This window comes from Carlito syrichta, unplaced genomic scaffold (assembly GCF_000164805.1).
Source record: "Carlito syrichta isolate Samal-C Ts95f unplaced genomic scaffold, Tarsius_syrichta-2.0.1 Scaffold304743, whole genome shotgun sequence".
Taxonomy (NCBI): domain Eukaryota; kingdom Metazoa; phylum Chordata; class Mammalia; order Primates; family Tarsiidae; genus Carlito; species Carlito syrichta.
Window position 1 is genome coordinate 5,400 of NW_007248839.1, and position 14,939 is coordinate 20,338.

General features: G+C 47.5%; 1 protein-coding gene across 1 annotated transcript in view; it reads right to left on the reverse strand.

The window, feature by feature from the left end:
* The window catches only part of NME1 (NME/NM23 nucleoside diphosphate kinase 1), an 11,779-nt gene extending 4,266 nt beyond the window's left edge, over window positions 1-7,513 (reverse strand). The window contains exons 1-2 of the mRNA XM_021713792.1: window positions 7,408-7,513; window positions 5,772-5,901 (exon numbers count right to left, since the gene is read on the reverse strand). Of these exons, the coding sequence (XP_021569467.1) occupies window positions 5,772-5,897 (126 nt within the window). The 5' untranslated portion in view covers window positions 5,898-5,901; window positions 7,408-7,513. The remainder of the gene's footprint in view (window positions 1-5,771; window positions 5,902-7,407) is intronic.
* Between the last annotated feature and the right edge of the window lie 7,426 nt (window positions 7,514-14,939).

The following is a 14,939-nucleotide window of genomic DNA, read 5'->3' on the forward strand; positions in this document are numbered from 1 at the left end:
CAGCTAACTTTTTGATTTACTGTAGAGGCAGGATCTCGCCAAGTTGCCCAGGCTGGTCTCGAACCCCTGGGCTCAGGCAATCCTTTCACCTCCACCTCCCAGAATGCTGGGATTACAGGCATGAGTAACCACAGTCGGCACCATTCTGTTATTTAAAACATGTACTCTCAGCCGTGCATGGTAGCTCATGCCTGTAATCCCAGCACTTTGGGAGGCAGAGGCAAGAGGATTACCCAAGCTCGGGAGTTTGAGACCAGCCTGAGCAACATGATGAGATCTTGGCTCTACAATAAATCAAAAAACCAGCTGGGCATGGTGGCGCACACCTGTGATGGTTCCAGTTACTTAGAAGGCTGAGGTGGAAGGATTGCCTGAGCTCAGCAGACTGAGCCTATGGTGGCCATGAATATGCCACTGCACTCCAGCCTGGGCAACAGAAAATCCAACTCAAAATAAATAAATAAAGAAATAAAATAAAACATGCACTCTCAGCTCCACAGGGGAGCAGTGACAGGGACTAAAACTGCTTCTACAGTTTTGTACCAACTGCCTCCTCCACTGGCCTTATTTGATCAGGATAAAGCCACAAAACATAACCAAGTCCAGCCATCTCATTTTGGACAGGAAAACTAATTTGCATTCCCAGAGCAAATTCCAACTAAATTTTAGCAGGATGAGAGGAAGGCGGTCTCAGCATGTGATGAGCAGTCAACTATACTGGGCTATCCCTGGGGAGACTTCACGCCGAGGCAAAAGATAAAGGCCCGGCAAGGTGACCATGCAATGCCCACAACTATCTGCAAATCACCAAAGTACCTAACATGTAGGAAGAAATAATTCTGCTAAAAAATGAATCAGAATGTCTCACATTTCAAGGCTGGTATGTGGGATCAAATCAAACAAGCGAGAGAACAAGCCATCTGCTCAGCAGTTTCAGCTCAACGTGGCCATGTTCATCCTCGGCCCTTGTGGGTCCTCTTGTTAAGGGTCTGACGGGTGCCATTAGTTCTCAGGTCTGTGGTACTGCACTGTAAGGGCACGCTTGTAGTGATACATGCAAATATGGAGATAAGCCAAAAGGACATCCAGAACATTCTATCATTCAGCCACTGGTTGACCATCGCTTGCCAAAGCAAAATTATAGGGCCACATCATCATTCAAAGGTCGGGATCCACCCTTTACCCTGTCCTTTCCTATCCAAGTGTAAGACTTTCTTTTTTTTTTTTGACTTGGAGTCTCACCTGTCGCCCAGATTGGAGTGCAGTGGCCGCTCCCGGCTACCGCAGCCTCGACCTGCTGGGCTCTGGCAATCCTTCCACCTCAGCCTTCCAAGTAGCCGGAATTACAGGCATGCGCCACCACGCCCGGCTGATTTTTTGATTTATTGTAGAGATGAGGTCTCGCTGCCCAGGCGGGTCTCGAACCCGCGGGCTCAGGCAATCCACTCACCTCAGCCTCCCAAAGGCGCGGGATTACAGGCTGAGCCACCGAGCCCGGCAGTACAAGACTTTCATAGTGGTAAGGTCCTAACACACACTGACCTGACCAGAATACTCATCCTTTTGTTGTTTGTTTTTTTATCCTGTCTTATCCTGTCACCCAGGCTGGAATACAGTGGCACGATCATAGCTCAAGGCAGCCTCTAACTCCTAAGCTCAAGCGATCCTTCCACTGAGTAGCTGGGGACCACAGGCACACACCATCACACCTGGCTAAGTTTTTTGTTTTTTGTTTTTAATTTTAGAAACGAGGCCTCACTATGTTGCCAGGCTGGTTTGAACTCCAGGCCTCAAGTGATCTTCTTGCTTTAGCCTCCTGAGTCACTGGTGCAATAAACATGAGTCACTGTACCTGGCTCTGAGAACGGTTTTTTTTTTTTGAGTTCTTTTTGAGTCGCACTCTATCACCCAGGCTGGAGTACAGTGGCACATTCACAGCCACCCCAGCGACGACCGGCTGGGCTCCAGTGATCCTTCTGCCTCAGCCTTCCAAGTAGCGGGAACTTTACGGCTAATTTTTTTTTTTTTTAATTGTAGAGAGGAGGTCTCATTAAGTTGCATGGGCTGGTCTCGAACCCGCAGGCTCAGGCAATTCACTCGCCTCAGTCTCCCAAAGTGCTGGGATTACAGACTGAGCCTGGCCAGAATGCTCTTTTAATTCTATTAATTGGTTCCAATTATCTTTAGGTTGCAAAACAGATCACAGACTTTTCTGGGGAGGAACCTCAAGGAAGAACCCCTTACTTCCCACATCCACGCCAGACTTAAACTGCACTTGAGAGTCATGGCAGCGATCACTCCTTTCGTTCCTCGCCAAACCCAGACATCCTAGATGGGAAACTCAGCGTCAAAAAGAAAATGTCTGTAATACCAGCACTTTGGGAAGCCAGGGCAGGAGGATCACTGGAGGCCAAGAGTTTGAGACCAGCCTAGCAAGACCTCGTTTCTACAAAAAAATTGAAAAAAAAAAGAGCCAGGCATGGTGGCATGAGCCTGTAGTCCTGGCAACTTGGGAGGTTCAGGTAGGAAGCTCACACAAGCCCAGAAGTTTGAGGCTGCAGTAAGGTATGATTATGCTACTGCACTCCAGCCTGGGTGACAGAGCAAGACCTTCTCTAAAAGAAAAAAAAATTTTTTTTTTTTTTTAGTTGGAGTCTCACTCTGTCGCCCAGACTGGTGTGTAGTGGCACACTCGCGGCCAACACAACCTCGACTTGCTGGGCTCCGGTGATCCTTCCGCCTCAGTCTTCCAAGTAGCCAGAACTATAGGCGCACGCTACCACACCAACTAACTTTTGATTTATTGTAGAGATGAGGTCTCACAAAGTTGCCCAAGTGGGTCTCAAACCCGAGGGCTCAGGCAATCCACTCGCCTCGGCCTCCCAAAGTGCTGGGATTACAGGCTGAGCCACTGAACCCAGTCAAGAAAAAATTTAAAAACAGAATTCAGGCCAGGTTTAGTGGCTCAAGACTATAATCCCAGCACTTTGGGAGGCCAACGCAAGAGGATTGCCTAAGCCCAGGGGGTCAAGACCAGCCTAGACAACTTGGCCTTGTCTCTACAGAAAAATTAAAAATTAGCTGGGCGTGGTGGCACGTGCCTGTAGTTCCAGCTACATGAGAGACCGAGGTGAGGAGATTGTCTGAGACCACAGGTTTGAGACCAGCCTGGACAGCTTGGCGAGACCCCGTCTCTACAATAAATCAAAAAATTAGCCAGGCATGGTGGCACATTCCTGTGGATCCAATTACTTGGAAGGCTAAGGCAAAAGGATCACCTGAGCCCAGCAGGTCAAGGCTGCGGTGGCCGGGAGCGTGCCACTGCACTCCAGCCTGGGCGAAAGAGTGAGACTCCTACTCAAAAAAAACAAAAAACAAAAAACAAAAGCAAAAAAACCAACCCAGGCAACTTGGCAAGACCTCATCTCTACAATAAATCAAAAAATTAGCCGAGTGTGGTGGTGCACGCCTGTAGTTCCAGCTACTCAGAAGGCTGAGGCAGAAAGATCGCATGAGTCCAACAGGTCGAGGCTGCAGTGGCCACGAGCTTGCCCCTGCGTTCCAGCAATGGCGTCAGAGTGAGACTCCAACTCAAAGATAAATCAATAAAAATAAAAATATAGCGACCAGGCGCAGTGACGCATGCCTATAATCCCAGCACTTTGGGAGGTTGCAGTGAGAGGATTGCATGAGCCCACGGGTTCAAGACTAGCCTGGACAACTTGGTGAGACCTCATCTCTACAATAAATCAAAAATTAGCTGGGTATGGTGGCGCATGCCTGTAATTCCAGCTACTTGGAAGGCTGAGGAGGAAAGATCGCCTGAGTTCAGCAGGTTGAAGCTGCAGTGGCCATAAGCATGCCACTGTACTCCAGTTGGGTGGGACTCCAACTCAAAAAAAAAAAAAAAGCCAGGTGCAGTGGCTTAAGCCTGCAATCCCAGTAGTTTGGAGGCTGAGGTGAGAGGATTGTCTGAGCCCACAAGTTCGAGACCAGCCTAGGCAACTTGGTGAGACTTTATCTCTACAATAAATCAAAAAATTAGCCAAGCGTGGTAGCATACACCTGTGATTCCAGCTAACTGGAAGGCTGAGGTGGAAGGACTGCTTGAGCCGGGCTTCAGTGCCCTCCAGCCTGGGCAACAGAGTGAGACTCCAGCTCAAAAAAAAAAGGAGGGGTCCTTAATGGGATAAAATACTATACCCTAATTTATTTTTTTATTTTTTATTTTTTTGAGTTGGAGTCTTACTCTGTCGCCCAGACTGGAGTGCGGTGGCCGCTCCCGGCCACCCAGCCTCGACCTGCTAGGCTCTGGCAATCCTTCCGCCTCAGCCTTCCAAGTAGCTGGGATTACAGGCACGCGCTACCACACCCGGTTGATTTTTTTATTTATTGTCGAGATGAGGTCTCGCTACCCCGGTGGGTCTCGAACCCACAGGCTCAGCCTCCCAAAGGCACGGGATTACAGGCTGAGCCACCGAGCCTGGCTACCATACCCTAATTTATTTGATTTGAGAATTTGAAATTTTATCTCTCAAATTAAGAAGGTTCCTGGTGATGAATCCTTTGCGTTTGTGGAAAGACCGCTGTGTCAGTGCCTTGTAGAAATGTCTGCTCTGCTGTTTCAGGAGAGACTCCCCAAAGGCAACACCATTTTCCCCCACAAGTTCCTATGGTGCCTAATATATGCTAGATGCTAATTGGGTAGTACGTGATGCTGGAAAGGTTTTCTTGCTGAAAAACAACCTGCCTGAAAGCGGGGGAAGCTCTCTACAACTATCTGCTGAGAAAGCTCAAGACCAGAAGCTCAAACATGCCCAGAGCTCTGAGTCAGAAATTACAGAGGTGCAGTAAAATGTGGAACTCTGTATCACTAAGGGAAAAGAGGGGCTCTTTTCCTTCTTTTTTTGAAAATAAAGATGGGGGCCTCAGGCTGGGCACAGTGGCTCACACTTATAATCCCAGAACTTTATTTTTTATTTTTTTAGTCAGAGTCTCACTCTGTGGTCCAGGCTGGACTGTAGTGGCACACTCACAGTCACTGCAGACTCAACCCGCTGGGCTCAGATGATCTTTCTGCCTCAGCCTTCCAAGTAGCTGGAACTACAGGCATGCGCCACCACACCCAGCTAATTTTATGATTTACTGTAGGGTCAAGGTCTCACGAAGTTGCCCAGAATGGTCTCAAGCCCCTGGACTCAGGCAATCTCTTGCCTCGGTCTCCCAAAGTGCTGGGATTACAGGCATGAGCCACTGCGTCCAACAATCCCAGCACTTTGGGAGGCCAAGGTGGGAGGATTACTTGAGCCCAGAAGTTCGGGACCAACCTAGGTAACATAGCAAGACCTCGTCTCTATAAAAAAAAAATAAAAATAAGCCAGACATGTGGCATGCACCTCTAGTCCCAGTTACTTGGGGTGCTGAGGAAGAAGGAGTGCCTGAGCTCAGGAAGTGCCACTGCACTCCAGCCGGGCAACAGAGTGAGACCCCAAATTAAAAAAAAGAAAGACAGACAGGATCCTTCTTGTTCAGATTGGTCTCATACAGTCCCCCCGCCCTGGCCTCCCAAAGTGCTGGGATTACAGGCATGAGCCACTTCATCCAGCCCGAGACTATTTTCAAAACTTCCAGATAATTTGCTCTGTTCCAAGAGATCTGTGTTCACTCTACCATGGAGAAGTCTAAATAAAAGAGGAGGAGAAAGACAGGTTAATCTACAGTGTTCCCCTATACTACGAAGGAATCAAAACAGGAAAATGAAGTCTACTTACCTGCAAGAATTTCAAACCAACTAGCCGGAACCCTTTCTGCTCAAAACGCTTGATAATCTCTCCCACCAGACCCCGCTGGACGCCATCTGGCTTGATGGCAATGAAGGTGCGCTCACAGTCGGCCATGGTCCTGGGGTTGGGCAGGTGAGAATGAAAGAGCGCTGAAAGCTCAAGCCGTTTATCTCCTACAGCTGGTTTGAATCTGTCACGTCAACTCCACATCTTCCCTTGGTAAGAAGCCAGTTCCTCCCCAGTCCTCTCACCTATGAATTAATATCCCAAGTGCAGATGGGTCCCAAAGCAGAAGCTGTAATTTCTACCCCATTTGATTTCATAAGCTTCTATGAAGCATCTACTGTGTATCCAATAATGTGGCAGAACTAAGATAGGGGATGTAAAAATAAGACACTATCTTTCTCAATAATACAGGCTAGGGAAAGCTACACTAATGCGTAGTCTTACTAACGTGAAAGTGACATCTGTATGAAACAGATGTATGAAACAGCAGTATGACGCGCAGCCCTGGTATTAGAACTGGAAGAGATTTTAGCGAATATGTCATTACAAACCCCTTCGTTTCATAAGAGAGGAAACAGGACCAGAGCAACAGAATGAGGGCCAAAATCCACATCTCCCAGCCCTATGTAATTTACGCTACACTTTAAGAAGTAACAAATAAGCCGGGCTCGGTGGCTCAGCCTGTAATCCCGCACCTTTGGGAGGCTGAGGTGAGTGGATTGCCTGAGCCTGCGGGTTAGAGACCCGATGGGCAACTTGGCGAGACCTCATCTCTACAATAAATCAAAAATTAGCAGGGCGTGGCAGCGCGCGCCTGTAGTTCCAGCTACTCGGAAGGCTGAGGCGGAAGGATCGCCGGAGCCCAGTAAGTCGAGGCTGCGGTGGCCGGGAGCGGCCACTGCACTCCAGTCTGGGCGACAGAGTGAGACTCATACTCAAAAAAAAAAGAAGGAACAAATACTCTGACTAGTCAATAAACAATGCATTGTGGGAGAACTACAGCCACTGAGAAAGGAGGGGCCCCCTCCAGGAGGCAATTCCTAAGGCGGCATCACTTCCTGGCCTACCTTCCTGAACTTGAGTTGCCCTCTCATTATAGCACCTTGACGTTGTGGTCGAATTTTCTGTTGGTGTCTGCCTCCCCACTGGTCTGCCGCCTGCATACGGGGCTGGTTTACTCCTGTATCTGTCTGTGGCCACAGGGCCAAGCGATCAATAAGAGCCAAGAAAATGCCATAAACGACATCACCCTGCCCTTCCAAGAACGAGACAAAGTCCCAAGACTGGCTGCAGAATTCCCGACGGAGCACGGGACAAGCCTGGGCTCCGCGGGAGAAAATGGGGCTAAAACACCAGTAACCCCCCGATCCCTGACACACACACACCCCCATCATTCCTTCAGCGAGCCCTTTACTAAGCGCCAACTCCGTACCAGCACTGGACGCGACAGAAACCAACGAGGCACAGCCGCTGTGGTCGCGGCCTGACGGGAAAGGCCGCCGCCGACAAAGACGGGTCCACGTGGCGTGGGGCGCGCCTGGCAAGACCGCACCTGTCTGCACGCGCCCCGCCCTTCCCCCCGTGCCGTCCCCGCGACACTTCCCACCAGAAAACTCACTTCTTCGCTGGCACGCCTCAGCAGCCCTCTCCCCCAACCCCAATCCTCTCTTTCCTTCTTTCCTGATGCGCCTCTCACCGCTCCAAGTCGCTTGGGCATCAACTATGGTTACAACTACCGGCACCGACCGGAAACGCGCCAGGGCCCCACGTGGTTCCCAGCACCCGCACGCACAGAACGCTTCTGCGCAGATCGACGGCGGGAGGGACCAGTTTGCCGAACACCGCTCTCCCACGCTTCCTGTTGTGAGTAGGAAATTATTCTAGGGCGCAACCTTCTGAGCATTAACTTCCGGCACTCGTTTTTTCAGGCTTTTCCGGCCGACTGCTTTTTGTTTTGTTTTGTTTTCTTTTTTTCCCTAAGGTTCTGTGACTCACTTCCTTCGTACGCAAGCAAATTGGTTTCCCGGGAGGTGGCGCTCACGCTTTGCATGAAGTCCAAAGAAGCGCCTGGCCCAGAAGTAGACTTGTCGCTCCCGCTTTGTGTGTATGCGTTTCTTCTAGCCTGCCAAGCCATCGGTTATTTATTGAGCACCTACTGTGTGCCAGGCATTATTCTTGGCTCTGGGGATAGAACAGCATGCTGTCGGGAGCTTCTGATAGGGTTGGGAGAGAGGTACGCAATGCATAAATAAGCATGGTGTGATATATCGCATGAGGCGCGTGCGTTGAAGAGTGGGAGGGGTGGGGGGGCGGCTCCGTAAGGAAGTGATCATGGCCGAGACCCGCGTGAAGTGAGGAGCAGCCCAGTGATGATCCGAGGGCCGAGTGTTACAGTGGGCATCGAGTGTCCAAAAGAAGGATGGAATGGAACCAGATGACGTTGTGGTGGGATGCCAAGGGAGAATTTGAATAGGTATGACAGTATCTCACCCACATTTTAAAAACATTATTCCAACTGCTGTAAGAGGAATGGATACCAAAGTGGAATCAGGAGGCCTTTCAACAAATGTTGCTGGAGTAACTGGACAAATACAGACCCCAAAAATGAATCTCCACCAAACCTCACACCATACCCCAAATTCACTCAAAATGGATCATAGATGTGAATGTAAAATGTAAAACTATAAACCATTGGGGGGTGGGAACCATTGTAAAAAAAAAAATCCTCAGCTGGGTGTGGTGGCTCACGCCTGTAATCCCAACACTTCTAGAGGCAGAGGCAAAAGGATTGCCTGAGCTCAGGGGTTCAAGACCAGCCTGAGCAACATGGCGAGACCTTGTCTCTATAATAAATCAAGAAATTAGCTGAGTGTAGTGGTGTGCACCTGTGACTCCAGCTACTTGGAAGGCTGAGACAAGGATCTCCAGCACCCAGCAGGTCGTGGCTGCAGTGGCCGTAAAGGTGCCACTGCACTCCATCCTGGGCGACAGAGTGAGACTCTGACTCAAAAAACAAACAAAAAATCTTCAACTGGACAAAGAATTTTTAGACTTGACATCAAAAGCACAATCTATAGCCGAGCTCGGTGGCTCAACCTGTAATCCCAGCACTTTGGGAGGCCAAGGCGAATGGATTGCCCGAGCCTCTGGGGTTCAAGACCCACCTGGGCAACTTGGCGAGACCTCATCTCCACAATAAATCAAAAATTAGTCGGGCATGGTAGCGCGTGCCTGTAGTTCTGGCTACTTGGAAGGCTGAGGCGGAAGGATCACCAGAGACCAGCAGGTCAAGGCTGTGGTGGCCAGGAGCGGGCCACTGCACTCCAGTCTGGGTGACAGAATGAGACTCCAACTAAAAAAAAAAAAAAAAGCATAATCTATAATTGGAAAAAGTTAATGAGTTGGGCCTTATTAAAATTTAAAACTTTTGCTGAAGAGGACAAAAAGCTAGAGTGTAAGAAAACATTTGCAAACTACATATCTGTTATATCTACATATAATATATAAACATATATATATATATTTTTAGAGACGAGGTCTTGCTGTTTTACCCAGGCTAGTCTCAAACTTCTGTACTCAAGCAGTCCTCCTGCCTCAGCCTCCCTTGGGATTATAGATGTGAGCCACACTGCACCTGGTCATTCAAACCACGTATCTGATAAAGGTCTCAGGTTATATGAAGAACTTTCAAAACTCAACAGTTTTTAAAAATCCAGTTAGAAAATGGGCAAAAGGCAAGAATAGAGATTTCACCTAAGAGGATATACAGATGGCAAGAAAGCACATGAAAAAATGTTCAACATTATTAGCCATCAGGGAAATGCAGAAGAAAACCACAATGAGATACTGCTACATGCTTATCAGAATGGTAAAATGAAAAATGATGATGCACCAAATGCCACAAAGGAGGTAAGAAATGATCCACATTACTGGTGGGAATGTAAAACTATACAGCCACTCTGAAAATGTTTGACAGTTTCTTGTAAAACTAAACGTGTGCTTACCATATGACCCAGCAATTGTACTCTTAGGCATTTGTCCAACAGAAATGAAAACATATGTTCTGTTCACACAAAAACCTGTGCACAAATGTTCATAGCAGCTTTATTTGTAATAACCAAAAATGGAAACAACCCAAATGTCTTTCATCATGCAAATGGCTAAATAAACTATGGGACATCCACACCATGAAACACAAAAGAACAAGCTATTCACGCATGCAACCACTTGGATAGATTTCAAGGGAATTATGCTGACTGAAAAAAGAAAATCACAAAAGTTACATACTGTTTAACTGCATTTATATAGCTTTTTTTTTTTTTTTTTTGAGTCAGGGTCTACTCTATCACCCAGGCTGGAGTGCAGTGGCACAATCATAGCTCGCCACAGCCTTAAACTCCTGGGCTCCAGCGATCCTCCTCCCACCTTAGCCACCAGAGTAGCTGGGGCTACAGGCCTGCACCCTCACATCCAACAATTTTTTAAATTTATTTTTATTTTTTTAGTCAGAGTCTCTCTCTGTCATCCAGACTGGAGCACAGTGGCACACTCATGGCCACTGCAGCCTCAACCTACTGGGCTCAGAAGATCCTTCCACCTTAGCCTTTCAAGTAGCTGGAACCACAGGCACGTGCCACCATGCCTGGCTAATTTGTTTTAATTGTAGAGACATGATCTCACCAAGTTGCCCAGGCTGGTCTCAAACCCCTAGACTCAGGAAATCCTTTCACCTCCGCCTCCCAAAGTGTTGGGATAACAGACGTGAGCCACAGCGTCCAGCCAATTTCTTGATTTTTTTTTTTTTTGTAGAGATGAGATCTTACTATGTTGCCTAAACTGGTCTCAAAGACCTGAGCTCAAACAGTCCTCCTATCTCTGCCTCCCAAAGTGCTAGGATTACAGGCATGAGCCACTGCACCTGGTCTCATTCTCTCTCTTTTTTTGTTTTTTTTGAGTTGAAGTCTCACTCTGTCACCCAAACTGGAGTGCAGTGACATACAGCCACTGCAGCCTCAACCTGCTGGGCTTAGGCGATCCTTCCACCTCAGCCTTCCAAGTAGCTGGAACTACAGGCACAGGCCACCATCCCTGGTGACTTTTTGATTTATTGTAGTGATAAGGTCTTGTCAAGTTGCCCAGGCTGGTCTTGAACCCATGGGCTCGATACAGGTTTTTCTGAATTATTTAAGCATCATTAGGGGAAGAGTCTTGTCCGAGGAGACACTGGCCAAGGGGGACAGGCACTGGAAGACAGGACAGTCTCATCTCTTCCTAGAAGCCACGCTGATTACACGATCCACCCTAGCCTTCCTTTCTCAACTCTGCACATGACTCTCCAAACGTAAATGTGTCTCCAGACCAAGTCAGAAACCTGTATGAATTCAAAGCTAGCTGGGCACAGTGATATGTCCCTGTACTCCCAGCTACTATGATGGCAGAGGCAGGAGAATCAGTTCTGGGCTGTAGTGTACTATGCCGTTAGGGTGTCCATACTAAATTCAGTGTCAATATGGTGACCTCCCCACCAGGTTGCCTAAAGAGGGATGAACCAGGCTGGGCTCACACTTGTAATCCAACACTTTGGGAGGCAGAGGCAAGAGAACTGCCTGAGCCCAGGAGTTTGGGACCAGCTTCGGCAACATGGTGAGACCTCGTCTCTACAATAAAGCAAAAACATTAGCTGGGAATGGTGGTACATGCATGTAGTTCTACCTACTTGGAAGGCTGAAGCAGAAGGATCGCCTGAGCCCAACAGGTCGAGGCTGTGGTGGCCATGAGTGTGCCACTGCACTCCAGCCTGGACAACAGAGTGAGATTCTGACTCAAAAAAAAGAAGGGTGAAGTGGCCCAAGTCAGAGACAGAGCAGGCCAAAACTCTCATGGTGATCAGTTGCAATATACGCCTGTGAATAGCCACTGCACTTCAGCCTAAGCAACAAGCAAGACCCTGTCTCTATTTAAATTATAGATATGTGGACCAATTTCCTCTCCAGAAACCCTTGCAAGGGGTTTAGCCTCTTGCTCATTCCAAGAGTGAGAATTTGCTACCTCAGATGACAGATCACTGACCTTCTACCTCCCCATGCTAAATAAAAAGTGTTAATCAAATATATTCACCACCCAAAATAATAATAGGGAGAATGTTTAGTGAATTGCACCCATGATATGAACCATTACCAAGAGAGAAAAAGTTGTCACTGACTTACCCTGATAGGGTAAGGGGGAGATTTTATAGAGGTTGTAGGATTTGGATACAAAGAAAGAAAATGGCAAATAGTTAAGTTTATAGTTATTGAGGGAATCTGAAAAATAGCCAAGAGCAAAGGATGTAAGCAGGAAAAAGTCACTCCTAATAGAGTCCCATAAGACAGTGAAGGTTAAAACCACCAGATGAGAGCCAAGCCTTGAATGCTAGTCTAGGAGTTTAGACCTTAGGCTGTAGTTCATGGGAAGCCGCTGAAGTCTTGGGCATAGGACAGTGACGTGGGAAACACTTTAACATTCTAGAAGTCTAAAAAACTATTGAGTTTTGTTTTTTTACTCACTTTACAGAGAAACAACAGACCCAAAGAGATGACCCAATTTATTCAAGATTCCACTGGCACATGGGGAGAGCTGTGTTTCAGGGAGGGAAGATTGGGCAAGGAGAGGCTGGAAGCAAAGAGACCCAACAGAAAGCTGCTGACATCATGATTACTTATCACAGGCATGAGCCACTGCGCCCAACTGAAAAAAGTGTTTTTAAAAGATTGTTTTGCCAGGCGTGTGGTGGCTCACACCTATAATCCCAGCACTTTGGGAGGCTGAGGTGAGAGGATTGCCTGAGCCCACGGGTTCGAGACCAGCCTGGGCAACTTGGTGAGACCTCATCTCCACAATAAATCAAAAAATTAGCTGGGTGTGGTGGTGCATGCCTGTAGTCCCAGCTACTTGGAAGGCTGAGGTGGAAGGATCACCTGAGTCCAACAGTTCAAGGCTATGGTGGCTGTGAGAGTGCTGTTGCACTCCAGGCTGGAAGACAGTGTGAGACTCCAACTCAAAAATAAATAAATAAATAAAAGATTGTTTTGTGCCAGGCACAAAGTACTTTTACTTGTATTAACTTGTTTAATCTACATAACTACTTTATGAGCAAATACTACCATTACCCTCATTTTTCAGGTGAGGACGTGGGCTCATGGAAGGAGAGTGACTTGCCCAAGTTCAGACAGCTAGAAGACATGGAACCAGAATTTAAACCTAGCCTATGCAGAGCCAGAGCCTGGGCCCTTAACCATGTGTATGCTGCCTCATGACACATAAGACTTTATTCCTGGGTCTCACCTTCATGGGAGGGTCACTGCATGATGCAAAGAAATCATAGAGACAAGGAAATGACCTAATTGTTTTTAAATGCAACTGGAGACCAACAAGACAGCTAGCTCTAATACTGTGCAAAGAGTGGAATTGATTTAAGACATAACTGTTCTGTTATTAATGATTTAAGGAGTCAGTGCACCTAATGCATTATGCCTGTGTGTGAGAAACAGAAAGGCATCTTGGGATGCAGGGCAAAGAGAGAACATTCATAACACTAATTGAGAATGAGCCCCCAGGGAGTCTTCACTGCCCATAACCAAGAATGAAGTATGAACCCTCCCACCTTTGACTCCAGAGTCAACCAACAAATCAAACAGCAGGATCATTTGGTGAAGGTAATTGCTTGTGCTTCACAAAACCCACATACAGGTCATCTGTCTGCTTCTGGTTCTACAATATGCACAGGGAAGTTGCCCCCTCCATGCCCCTAAAGCCCTGATTCCAGAGGGAGGGAGGGAAGGAAGGAGGGAGAGAGGGAGTGAGTTTTTTTGGAAACTATTTGCTGATTGAAGAGGGAAGTCTCTAGGGGACTGCTCACTGCTCACACAGTCTGGTGCAACAACTATATGAGGTGGGTACTACTTTTTTTTTAGTTGGATTTTCACTCCATTGCCCAGGCTGGAGTGCAGTGGCATGTTCACGGCCACTCCAGCAATGACCTGCTGGGCTCTGGCAGTCCTTCTGCCTCAGCCCTCCATGTAGCCTTTCAAGTAGTTCCAAGAACTACAGGCACACGTTATCACGCCTGACTATTTTTTTTTTTAATAGTAGAGATGAGGTTTCACCAAGTTGCCTTGGTGAGTCTCGAACCCATGGGCTCAGGCAATCCACTCACCTCGGTCTCCCAAAGTGCTGGGATTACAGGCTGAGCCACCAAGCCCAGCCACGTACTACTCTTATTCCTATCTTATTGATGAGGATACTGAGGCCCAAGAAAGTTAAATAACTTGCCCAAAGTCACAAAACTAATAAGCGGCAGAGCCTGGCTGTGACTTCATCTTACTTTTGCTCCAGAGCTCAGTCTTTACATTTTTTTTTTTAAAGAGATGAGGTCTGGCTATGTTGCCCAGGCTGGTCTCAAACTCCTAGGCTCAAGTAATCCTTCCACCTTGGCCTCCCAAAGTGCTAGGATTATAGGTGTGAGCCACCTCACTCTGCCAAGAGCTCACATTCGTTTTTTAAAATTAATTAATAGATTTATTAAAGAGCATATATGTTGTAAAGGGCACAACAGGCAGGACAGAAGGGGAGTGTGCTTTCTCCCGAGCTCGCATTCCTAACTACCATACTGTGCGCCATAGACTATGATGTTCTCAGAAATCATAGACTTTCCTGGTAGAACGAGACTTTGATGATCACTATCAGTTACCTTTTTTTTTTCCTATTTAACAATATTGCCTTCCTTTGACCTCTTGCATAATCTGCTCTTACCTCTGAATGATGATTTTTAAAAATTTTTTGAATTGCAGTCTCACTCTCTCATTCAGGCTGGAGTACAGTGGCACACTCATGGCCACCATCCACCTACTGGGCTCAGGCCATCCTTCTGCCTCAGTCTTCCAAGTAGATGGAACTACAGGCATGCACCACCATACCTGGCTAATTTTTTTGCTTTAGTGTAGAGATGAGGTCTCGCTATGTTGCCCAGACTGGTCTCGAATCCATGGGCTCAGGCAATCCTCTTGCCTCCACCTCCCAAGTGCTGGGATTACAGGTGTAAGCCACCATGCCCGGCTGAATGATAATTCTAATACCATTGACCTTTTCTCTTGAAGCTCCTCGACCATCTCC